Source organism: Phasianus colchicus, chromosome 1, assembly GCF_987193195.1.
Source record: "Phasianus colchicus chromosome 1, bPhaCol1.hap1.1, whole genome shotgun sequence".
Taxonomy (NCBI): domain Eukaryota; kingdom Metazoa; phylum Chordata; class Aves; order Galliformes; family Phasianidae; genus Phasianus; species Phasianus colchicus.
The window spans coordinates 109,987,185-109,999,970 of NC_143436.1; the positions used below are offsets into that span (position 1 = coordinate 109,987,185).

Here is a 12,786-nt window from a genome sequence, read left to right on the forward strand (position 1 = left end):
TTATTATAGCTTTTAATCACTATAAGAATAACTCTGTATGAAGATATCTGGGAAAAAAATAATTCACCATAATAACTAAAACTGGAAATATGACTTTTTCAGAAAAGCAATAATGTGAAATTCATTTCTTCCCTGACAGAGAGGTAAGGAAAGAGGACTTATTTTGAAATACAATATAGATTGTTCACTAAAAAAAAAATATATTAGGCATTAAAAGCCATTAAGCTAATTTACTCAATCCATTTTAGAAATTAAAATCTACCATGCATTTGGTTTTATTAAAACCAAGTATGAACTATTTCAAATTACACTTGCATTTCAGATACATACACAATTTTTACCATATTGAATCCTTAAATTCAGTTGTACAAAAAATGTTCTCTCCTAACCTAAATAGATTTCTCTCAGCTTTCAGAGAAAACCCCATGAGGATGCAGGAGCACCATATTCATTTTCTTACCACTTTCTACTCCCCAGATAACATATTCTCTTATATGCTTACTTGTTCCTGGCCGGGCATCAGAGACATCCACCAATGGTCCTGTAGCTTGTGACACAGACTGGTAATGTACAGTGTGGGTGACGGTCAGTGATTTTTGCTTAGATGTCTCTCCAAAGTCAGCATCAGTTAGTAGAACAGTGGATCTGTCATCTGCAAGCAAAAGTACCCATCAGATTTTGAAAAATGTATTTCATTTTTGTTCACATAATAGCTTTAGTGTAAGTTCCCAAACTTATTTTCAGCTGGGCTTCACCAAAGACAGTGGAAGATCTCACCTCTGTTCAGGGCTGAAGATGGTTTTGAAGTGTGCACAGCAGCTTGGGAGCTTCTAGGTTAAATTTCAAAGTTCACAAAAAAATAAAGAATAGGTGTATTTTTCCTCATTTTATTTAATCTTGGAGTTGTGCAACCAAGACAGGCCATTAAGCATCCTTCTAAAGCTCAATTTTGTATAAATATTTTTGGCCATAATTCCTTCTCTTCTGTCTTTTGAATGCTGCCCTCTTGCCCTTCATTTTTGGAGAGCTCAGCTGATCCCTTCAGCAATATGTTCATAGAATCATAGAATCATCAAGGTCGGAAAAGATCTCTAAGATCATCCAGTCCAACCATCCACCTATCACCAATGTTTCCCACTAAACCACGTCCCTCAGTTCAACATCTACCTATTTCTTGAACACCTCCAAGTACAGTGATTCCACACCACCTCTCTGAGCAGCCTGTGCCACTGCCTCACCACTCTCTTGGAACAAAGGTAGTTCTTGATGTCCAACCTGAACCTCCCCTTGCACAACTTGGGGCCATTCCCTCTAGTCCTATTGCTAGTTACTTGGAAGAAGAGGCCAACTCCCACCTCACCACAACTTCCCTTCAGGTAGTTGAAGAGAGCGATAAGATCACCCCTGAGCTTTCTCTTCTCCACACTGAGCAATCCCAGCTCCCACAGCCGCTCCTCATAAGGCTTATATTCAGTTCATTTATTTTCATTAGCATAATTATTAATGTCCTCAGTGTAATCACCCATGTCTTTCCAAAAAGAGGTCTTCATATAATGTTGCTAATTAACCCTCTACAAGTCAGCTTTTTCTCCACACAGGGAATATCGCAGAGGGGTGACCATGACCCAAGCCTTGTCTTAGGGATTTTCCTAGATTTAATAACTTAGTACCCCACTAAAGACAATGGAAATACTATTGTAAGGCAGCTAAGCATCCTTAAGTCCAGTGTTTTGCTCTTCTAGAAGCTAAAGACTTAGTCCTACCATCTTTCTCTGAACTAAAGAGTCCTGCCTGTAACAAACCTCACTACCTACCGTAGGTCTGAAAAAAAATCTCTGGGAGCTTTGTGCAAATCATATGATTTTCTCACAATATAGTCAGTCCAGCTGACTGTGAGCTTTCCTGTCAGCTGAAAGGTAGCATGGGAGATGAAGCTGGACCTTTGGAAGGAATGGAAAGAATGACTGAGTATCAACCTTCGCTGCTGTAGTTTGGCTGCTTATTGCCTCTCTGTGGAGAAAAATATGTTCATCAAATTTCTACAGAGATCGTGCTGCCTGCAGAAAGCCAGTGCTATACTGCACTTACTTTTCTTCTCAGTTGTGACCTCCAAATCGTATTTCTTTTGTTTCAGAGAGAGATTTGATCTTCTTGATTGTGGAAGGCTTAACAATGATAAAATTCCCAGTGAATTTGTGCTCACAGAACAACTATATACATGCTATCATATTTTCTTTTGCATTCTTTATCTTTTTAGCCATTTATAGCAGTAATAGAATCCACAAAAAGTTATTGCTATGCTATGCTATATTATTTTATAATGCATTTCTAGAGGCGATGGCAGCAATAGGGCTTCTATGCATTTGCAGTTGAGCACAGGCTGATACACTTCTAAACATTCCTGTGTTGTGTTTTTTTGTTGGTTGTGGTGTCTTTTTTTGAGGGTTTTTTATTTTGTTTTAGGTTGATGAGACACTATTTATATGAACAATTCTGCACAAAAACATATCTAGCATTTTTTATCCAAAGAAGGCCATAAATAGGAAGAACATTATGAAATCAAATTATTCTGTCTGGCAGAAGATGAGTTCTTGTTCAGGTTGGAAATAAAGCCTCTTCGCAGTAAACTATGTCAAAGCCTGCCAAAGTGACTGCTTATTCTGAGTACTTCGAGCAGAGCTGGCTATTTCCAAGGGACAAATTGCATGTCTATAGTTAAGGCACTAATGGTTTTCTACCAAAACCATGTATTGCTTCGCAATAAATTGTAAATCAAAAGTAAAAACTCTCTTCAGGATGAAGTCTGGCACAATACACTACATCAAAGCAGCAAACATAGGTAAACTTAAATTAAAATTTAAATTAAAAAAAAAGTGTGTCTCAGTTTGAGTGTAGGTCTCCTCTTCTTCAAATCCACTGCACTGTTAACTGCCCACCATGCTAGACTAGCTCAGGTATGACAGGATACAGGACCGAAGAAGTTTGTCCCTCCCCTAGTATGAGTATGAGTAGGAGATGGAGAGATGCTGCTTCCAGTTCATGGTGGCTTCTCCAGCTACACAGTCCCTGGGATACTGTTATATTCTCAGCCATCAATTTTCTTTTTCTGCATAGATTTTGATCCCCAAAAGATGTAAGTTCAGTAAGATCAGTCATTCTGGAAGGTCTTTCCAGTGTGTACCCATGAAGCCATGAGATCAGGAACATGTTGTGTTTTGACTGTTTGAAAAAAGCAAATGAATCTGTTTACATGAGACTTCAGCTATATGCCAGCCACATGAGAAATACTGTTTTCTGACAACTGAAACATTCTGACTTGAATTTTGCATAGATACACAGAAGTTGAAAACAAATCAAAATATTGATTGTATGATTTGATACAAGAAGGTGGATACAATATGCAGTATGTAAGTTTAAGGAGATGGTTGTTCAAAACTTTTGAATGCCAGTGTTGTAGTTTCTGAATTTCATTTTCCTTATAAGTAATGCCTGTGATTCTGCCATGTAGTCATGGCCAAAAGAGAAATTAAAATGAAAATAATTAAACTGTCAGTCTCCATTTTCTTCAAGCTGTTCTTTCCACTAGTTTCAATTTCCTAATGTCCTGAATTATTTTAAATATAGTATTGAAAGCACATAAAGCAGAAGATAATTCAGAGGAGAAAAAAACTGTTAATTTTTCAAATGTGCCAAATTACTCTGCAGGTCTTCTTTCTTGATGTTTGCAGAGAGAGGAAATGTGTGAGGTAAAGGATGTCTATCTGAAGTGTCTGTTACATTAACCAGTAAAAATAAGCCCAACAAGAGTTTACCAATGGTCTCCATCGTGTCCCTCTCTTCAATCAGAAGCTGTGCTCTGGGAATGTCTATGTGCATCCTCAGTGTTTGCTGTTGCTTGTTAAGTGTGTCTGATGTCCTGGTATTCTTGCTGAAACAGAAGAAAGGTAAACATATTAAGAGTTAGCCTGACTGAAAAGATACTTGAAGACTTCCTAAATAGAAACATGTCCATCTTAAACTAAAAATAATGGAATAATAATCAGCAAAATAATAATACATCTTATTTTTCCCTCTTCAGAAAAAATATATGGTATTTATTTATGTTAGATTAATGCAGAAAGATTTGGTCTATTTGTTTCAGCAATGATCTCCTGAAAATTTCATACAGTTTTCTTCAAGTGTTGCAATATAATGAAATTAATTAAAAGTTTGTAGAATTGACCTTTTCTTTCATTCCTCACAAATGTGAGTAATGAAATATGTAGCTGATTGAACAGGTTGGTAGGAAAATGATGTCTTGTAATTTCTAATTATTTTTCAAATTTTCATTATTTTTCATTAGATTAATTCCAAATATCACTAGAATTGATAAATGAAAAAGCAAATAAATTGCTAGGGATTCCATTAATACTAACAAATTACATAAAATAAATACAGGTTTTAGCTATTGATGTTGAGAAAGTAAAACTGCAAATCTTGCTTGCATTCATGGATTATTTTTAATTGATTGATGCAATATTCTACAAAAGAATATAAACCAATTATTTTATCATCATGCAAATTGAAACAATTTCATTTTGAAGTTTGTGTACCAGAAAATGACTTCTTAAATAAGCTGTCTTCTAAAAGCAAATGAAACTGCACAGTAAAATGGAGTGCTATAATCATTTCCAGTACAGAGCTTGCACCAGGAAATTTTCAGATTGCACTAAAAACCCAGGAACTTTTTGCCCTTTCAGATGTAATTACTCCTTTGAGAAGAAATACTTCCGAATACTTGTTCAGGTAGGGTGGCTGAGGAAAGTTGAGCTAAATGAGCTAATGGTATGATCCAAGTACTCACGTATCAAAGAGCTTTAAAATTCAAGTGGAGGCTCATTTTCTGGTGTAAAGAAGCTGTAAATCACTCGGTTTAATAGCCCTTTGGCAATGAATTATTGTTATAAATGGAATCTTCAGAGGACTATTAAGCTGCTTGATGATAAGCTCACTTCTTTCTTGAGTGAGGGCCTCTACTCTGCAGTTTACTGTACTTTGATGTATGCTGGATGAGCCCACATTACTAGGTAATCTGCCTGAGCTTCCTGCTCTGTCTCCACCTAACTATTCCAGGTTTGGGAGGTTTCCCTACATCCTTCTTATAAGGAATTTCCTCGTCACTCAATGGTCAGTAATTCAGACACACACTGAAGATCTTCAAGGCACGCAGGTGCATATCTCTGGCTGATTCTCACCTTCTGTGTTACACTGCTCTTGTGCTCCCCAGCACGATCATTATCTATGACATCTCACAGACTTTAATGTCCCTATCTCTCAGAGATCAGGCATCACCATTGCCATGATTACAGATGGATAACTGAAATGCATTCAGCCTACAACTGGTGCCTCATTTAATCACTCTGGAAGCAAAATATCAGGAGAGCTACCCAGGGCTGCCAGACTTGTCTCTATATATAATCAGTGGAGAATAGTAGTCACAGTGTCTTATTAAGCACATAAATTTTCACAGACATTTAGGATTCTAAAATGCAGATAAACTCCATGCTGATATTCTCGAAGTCTCTGCAAAGTCTCTGCATGGATTAGGTGCCACTCTCCTACTTGTTTTCACTCAACCTACAGAAATATTAAGAGAATCAGAAACTCCTGTGTTATCTGCAAACCAAATATGCTGTCCTTCAAAAGTCAGGCTACGTTGGGCTTGTCCAAAACCATACAGCAAAACTGTGATCAAGTAGAAAACTGAATTTAAGAGATTCAATTTCAAACAATAATCAATGATCCAATAATTATTGGATACATGCATCAGATATATACACAATTAATGCAGTATAAAAATTAAGTCCAGTAGATGCATTGCACCCTTTGTCTGCTCACCAGAGACATAGGAAGCAAAGTGATTAAATGACATATTTTCCTCAGAGGATGCAGACTTCAGGATTGTGGATATAGCTAGAAGCATTTCTGCAGTACAGACACTCTGTACCCCCACTATTGCAAAGTATTTGACTATTCACAAATAAGTGTTTGGGCCACAATGGGCAGGAGGACATTTCCACACCTTTGCAGGTGTACTGCTCACCTTTCCAGAGGGAACTCTGAATTCATTCTTGGTACCAGGGAGATTTTAGTACAAAATGCAAGGAAAATCTTTTCAAGTCTGAAATGAAACCCAGGCCTTTTTACACTCAGGAGAATTCTCTCTTAATCTTGAGTTTTGCCTCATCATGGGTGATCTCTCCTCTCTTTCTTGTTGGTCTAATTAATTCTCCTCTATGTAGAAGCACAGCGGTATGGAGTGTCCAAACACAGGACGAGCAGTTGGCAATGGCAAAAATATTACTGCTGATTAGCATGCTATCTCTTTCTAGTTGATGAATTTTAAATTATTATCTGTAGTCCATAATAGCTCAACTTTCAACTTAAAAAAAAAAACAAACTGAAGTGCCAGCAGCAATTAAGTGCCTCCAGGACTTGGCAGCAAAGCACAGATTTTTAGGATTGCAATATAAGCTTGGTGCCCAAGTATTTTCTAACCTAGGAAAATCCAGCTATCTAAAACTTTTAGCAGCCTGGTGGATGTGGAGTCTAACACCTAATTCTTGAAGGGAGGAACCACATCTAATTGCATGTTCATTCTCTTACAGATATAGAATTCCAAAACTTAAAAATGTGCTATAGCTATTCTTTACCTGTTGGATTCTGTAAGGGTCTACGTGTAATACAGTTCATTCTCTATATTTCAATGAATCTCTGAGCTCCAAATTATTGGGGATTGGAATTTTGTCTGGGGAATGAGTCGGTATTTATTTGCTGCCGTCTTTTACTCTACCCAAGAGTCTGCTTTTGGTCACTATTATAGGCAGATACTTGGAAACACCTATTCCTTTGGGTCTGACAGGGAACAGCTTGTATGTATGGTCTGTGGATAAACAAGCCCTTTTCCAGAGCAATACCGTGTGTGATGTATTTTAAAAGAGTATTAAAAGAATAACCCCTCATTAAACAATCTTTCTAAATCTTTAATAAAAAAAAAAAATACTGATCTGAGTGACTGAAAGTGTCTGTATGAACAGTGGAGTGTTAGAACGCACCAGATATGTAAAGGGATTAAATGTGGCACTACATAAAGTCATTCTGCATGTTGGCAAAGAGTTAAGCCACCTCACTGCTTCTTAATATCTACATTGGTGGTTGTAAAAATATACGGAAAACTAAATCATGTAAACAGTCAGACAAAAGGATATTCAGGTAGAAAATATTCTTCACCCTGTGTTCAAAATTAGAATGCTCAATCAATTTCTATACTAATTCACAGAGAACTACTACAAAGAACTTGTCTGTATCTATCTTTTCACTGCAAAGAATTGTCAAAAAGCTGTCATTTTACAGAAGCAGGGATTTTTATTTGCTTGTTTAAGGTATCTGCCAACAAGTTGTGCAGCTCCAGTCAAACTGCTAACTGCTGGAGCTTACCCTCCTCCCCAGAGATTTGACTTAAATAGCCAAAGCTGGCAACTTTCAAAGCAAAGACTAAAACTCCATTCTTAATCTGCTTTACACACTCATAAAAATCTCCTCAAAGGGCAAGGTACACATAGCTCTCCCCATCCCTCAGCCCTTCCTAGCAAGCAGGAATGCACTATGTCCAATACTCAAGGAACAAGGCACAACCTTCTCTCTTGATAAGTGTACCACAGCAGATTTTGTTGAAATCTAAAAGATACAAGACGTAAGGAGCTTTATAATAGGTCACTAGTGCTTTGGAGCTTTATTATCCTTTGACAGTAAATATACTAAATCTTCAGGAACATGCCTACCTGTGCAGCCCGTGGCAGGGGGCCTGCTTTGCAGGGGGGTTGGACTGGATGATCTCTAGAGGTCCCTTCCAGCCCTCACAGTTCTGTAATTCTGTGATCTAATGATGGCTGGTGGCTCAGGTTTGGGTTGTAGTTATTTCATGGCTATATCAGTATCAACTGAGAATGTAGCCTGTGGAAAGCTCCCCAAAACAGCATCACTTCGAAAGATCCAAGTTATGAGGTAGAAAATTATGCAGAAGGACAGCTCTCAGCCAAAGACTGGGAAAGGATCCAACTGCTCTCCTAGTGTATCAGGTGGTGAGGGTAAAAAGCTCTGTAAGCTCATGGTAGCACTGGCAGAGGGGAAAATGGGCCATTTATGCTGGAAGTTTAATAGTTTTCTAAGCATCAGAGAAATGAGACTCTGAAATGGCTTTCCAGAAGAGATGGTAAGACTGGTGGGGCTAAGCAGAGCTAAGGCAGAGGTTTACCAGTATCGCAGAGATATTATGTGTAGTTGTCACTGGGACTACATATCTTCATCCAGTAGTTCTATACAAGACCATAGAAGGTTTCTTTAGAGAACAGACACAATGCATATGCTAAACTGTGCCTTTTTTGGGGGGCATGAAAATATATCACAGCACATCTTCTTGAAGTTGTTTAAATGTGCAACCTACTGCTAGCAGGTTTCTAACTTGCAAATAAGAACAGCATGAGCTGACCTTCATGACCAGTCTTGTTAAAATCAATGGGACTATGCACGTGTATCTGCAGACTGATGGCACAGAGCTGAGTTCACACTAAAACCATCTGTCACCATATCTTGGGTAAGTGTATTCTTACAATAGAAGATGAAATTTGTCATAAGTTAGTACAGTTCATTTGACGAAATATCTGTGACATTCTCAATGTGTTGCTTAAAAATAAAAAAGATTTTCTAGCTAACTCTTGAACCTAGAAACCCTTGTTGATCTCATTTTCAAATACACGCATCAGTTTAAAATGTTCAATGTTTTCCCCAGACAAAACAGTAAACACAGAAGATATGAAATTTCCATCTCTAAAGAAACTGAGATGCCAGAACAGTCATTCTGCTGCAATTCCACAACTAAATTAGATTTCTGGTTCCTGAACTGATGGAACAGAATTGAAAAATAATAAGTGGATTTTCTGCTCTTATATACCTTAGGGTATAAGCAGCTACATAATATAACTGAAATATTACATAAATATAACTGAAAAGTTTGGGTAGTTTCACATCCTGGAGCACAGGCCTTATGAGGTGAAGGAGCTGGGATTGTTCAGTCTGGAGAAGAGAAGGCTCAGGGGAGACCTTATTGCTCTCTACAATAACCTGAAGGGAGGTTGTAGTGAGCTGGGGGCCAGCCTCTTCTCTCGCGTAACTGGTGATGGGACTAGAGGGAATGGCTTCAAGCTGTGCCAGGGGAGATTCAGGCTGGACATCAGGAAATACTACTTGTCTGAAAGAGTGGTCAGGCACTGGAACGGGCTGCCAAGGGAGGTGGTGGAGTCACTGACCCTGGAGGTGTTCAAGGAATGCTTGGATTTTGTGTTGAGGGACATGGTTTAGTGAGAACTATTGGTGATTGGTGGATTGTTGGACTGGATGATCTTGTAGGTCTTTTCCAACCTTGGTGATTCCGTGATTCTAAAGAGCAATTAGTTTGGCACATATTATGAAAATGTTTTTCTGAACAGAAAAAAAATGTCTAAGTGGACCAACACATGCTCTCTAATTTAATCCACTAATACAATAGTTCTCATTTTTTTTACTGATGTATTCACATTCACAGACACTGTCCACAATTTTTTTTCCCCCTATTTCTAAGTATCAATGTGTCTTAGTTCTTAGCAAACAGACAAATGGTGTGTTTTGAGAAAGGTTTTAGCAATATAAGACTTACTTCTTTGGTCTCTAAATAATGTTTAAATACAGTGTCATAGCTGACAGATATTTTCCAACTTAAAAACATTAAATTTATTCTTACCTCATGAGCATTTCAGCCAAACTCTTTGCATCTAGAAGAAAACAGAAGAGATGTCAGGCTGATATCAATCTACATCACAAATGAAAATCTATTTGATAGACAGATTACTAGGAGTTACTTGAATCAGCCATGTATAAAAGTACTGTCAATTCTTGGATCAGTAACAAAGATAAATGTATCTAAAAAATCCTATTTCTTTTTGAAACTGCATTTCAGTACATTATAATTTTTTGCCCCAAAAGAGCCCTGTTTAATTCCCCAACTGCACTGAAAATTCTCAGAGATGTGCTAACAACTGCTGGATTTGAAGAAGAGTGAGCATAGAATAAAAAAGAAAAAACTGCAGATACTCTTCAGAAGTGGAGGCAGGCAGCTGAACAACAAGACTGTTTCTTCATGCCATGGTTAGCAAGTGAGTGAGTGAAGAAGACAGAAATGCTGACATCCATCACTGGGCTGGAGCAGAAGCCGATCTGGATGAGCAATTGCCAGTCTGCCATTTTCAAACCAAACCCGACTGCCTAGAGGTCTAAGCAAGGGAGATCTCCAAGGAGTCAGCTTGTTTGGTTGCTCTCAGGTATGAATGCTTTTCCATGAGTAATAATTCAAAACAACTTCTGGGTCATCAGAAGTCTGTACACTGAACAGGAGATAGCTTATTCCCACATGGAGCAGCACTGCAGAATGAGGCACTGCTGAAGGAGAAATATTCCTGTTGTTGTCACTGCTGCTGTTATTAACATAAGAACCTGTGGGGATATCAATATTCCGGTGAATATCAGATCAAAGGACACAGCTGAAAGTTGGTTCACCCAGTATTCCTTGAGTAGCTTCCTGTGAAATTTCATCCACACAAATAATGATTGCTGTAATATTAGCTGGCAAAAAAAAGAGAGCTTTACTTTGCTCTCCTACAGTCTGCAACTACACAAACTCATTTAAAACTTCTGAGTTCAGAGTCCTTAAGTAACAGTATCACACAGTAACAAAGCAGCCTTTTGTGCAACCAAGTGAAGCAAATCTGAGAAGAAAACCACTGAAGTCCCAAATCTTGAAGGAACTCTTTAGTTATTTGAAACTTTGAACAAGTTCTCTTAATTCCTGCTTGTAAATCTACCTGTGTCTTCAAAGATATTTACTGAATTTGTCTTTGTCTTCTTCCTCTCACTTCTGAAGCTCTTTTTATTCATTAATTACCTCTTGGGTCTCCTACACCTACTGCAATTTCCTTGCTAGTAATATCATTAAGTATCTCGCCTTTAAAATTCAGAGATTGCACGCAAAAACAAGCCACCATCTTAATGTATCACTCTAACTACATTTATATTAATTCTTAAAAGGAATGAACAAAGTGCTCTTTTCATTCGTAACAAAACATCTTCTAATAACGTTCTGCGTTCTGTTTCTCTGATGCTATGCCAGCTTGCCAGTCTTAGGCTTTATGGTTCACCTATTACTGTAGCAGCTGAAATACTGTGCTCCTTCTATGTCTGCCTATTTCATTCCTTTATTTTTAATCTTCCCTCGCCCCTTTTTAGCACAAAGAATGGAAAATTCCTGCTGAAGGGAAGGGCTCTTTGTGATGTCTGATCTTATCCAAACAGTACTCCATTTAGGCATACAGACTTTCTGTACTTTTTTGTACTGCTTGGGAGTGGTATTTTCTGTGAACACTCTTCTAAGTGGTACTACGTAGTATGATATGATGACATCTTTGTCATCAGTCATAAACCAAGCTACCAGCATGCTGCTACTCCCAAATAAAATCCGAGACAGTTTGGCTACTGACTTCAAAGGATCCAGAAGTGGAGCTAGATCTGTCAAAGAATAAACAAATAAATAAAAAGTCCAGGTCCAACTTGTTCTTTTTTTTTTTTCTTTTCTTTTTTTCTTTTTTTATTCCAACCATAAATGGTATAAAAATGTAAGAAGTTCCAGAGTTTTGAAGTATGTAATGCAGTTCCTCAGCTGTACTGACTAGATTGTTAAATGCTTTGAGTGACCAGCTCAGAAGGAAACGCTCACTTTGGTGAAAACTTTCTGAGGATCTACACAGGTTCGTTCACTCTTGTGCTTCTTCCCTATGATTGAAACAACTTCCCTCGTACATTCTGAGAAGCCACACAGCATACAGCTATGATCCATGCTGTACCTGGGAAAGATGTTAACCTATCACTTACATGTGACCAATATTCAAATGCACATTTACGCATATTCTTGCTCAAAGAAATGCAAAGGATATTGTCTGTGCATCACCAACCAAAATAGTGAGGCATCATGAAAGACTACGTTAGGTGTCAATATCTGAATGTAAAAGTACTGCAGAAAATAAAATAATGAATTCAGCAGAGTTTAACTTACTAAGCAAGTTTTTGCAGTGGACAGCAGCATTAGTAAAGATAACAGTGCTTTTACTGGACACAGACCAGACAACAGCCCTCACTTCCATTCACTTCTCTAAAATGCTTAACATGTTGCCATTTGGGAGAGAAACCAGGGTCCACAATAGAGTTTCAAATTGCATGCTGCCGCTTTTGAACTACCACCCTACACTGGCACTTTCTGCTTGGATTAAGATGAGAGTAAAAACAACAGGAAGACTATTCCAGAGGTTAATACTGGAGAGTAAGTCGTGGGGTTTATCTGTTCTAATTGATCTGCTCCACTGTTTCATGAACTCCAGCAGTCAGTTGATATTCTTGTGCCTTGACTTGTGGAACTACCGAAGTAGGCAAAAAATAAGGGCTTTGCTGAAAACTAGACTTTCCTTCTGAAATGAGTGCTCCTGGAGAAATAAGTCATACTAGATGTGGTACAGGAGGAAGACAAAGATTTACTTGTTCCAGTGTGCTAAAACAAGAAACAAAAAGAGTAAGAAAGACTACTGCTCTTATGCTACATTTACTCCACAAAAACTGAAACCATGACCCTCGTCTGAAAGAACAAATCTCCAAGTCTGAATGAAGAATGTA

The 12,786-nt window shown here is 38.0% G+C and overlaps 1 protein-coding gene across 2 annotated transcripts in view; it reads right to left on the reverse strand.

Moving 5' to 3' along the window:
• The window catches only part of DSCAM (DS cell adhesion molecule), a 460,003-nt gene that overhangs the window by 23,110 nt on the left and 424,107 nt on the right, over positions 1-12,786 (reverse strand). For both annotated transcript variants that reach the window (XM_090122754.1, XM_031612462.2), the window contains 3 exons: positions 9,815-9,845; positions 3,813-3,928; positions 503-652 (listed from right to left, as the gene is read on the reverse strand). In XM_090122754.1, the coding sequence (XP_089978880.1) occupies positions 503-652; positions 3,813-3,928; positions 9,815-9,845 (297 nt within the window). The remainder of the gene's footprint in view (positions 1-502; positions 653-3,812; positions 3,929-9,814; positions 9,846-12,786) is intronic.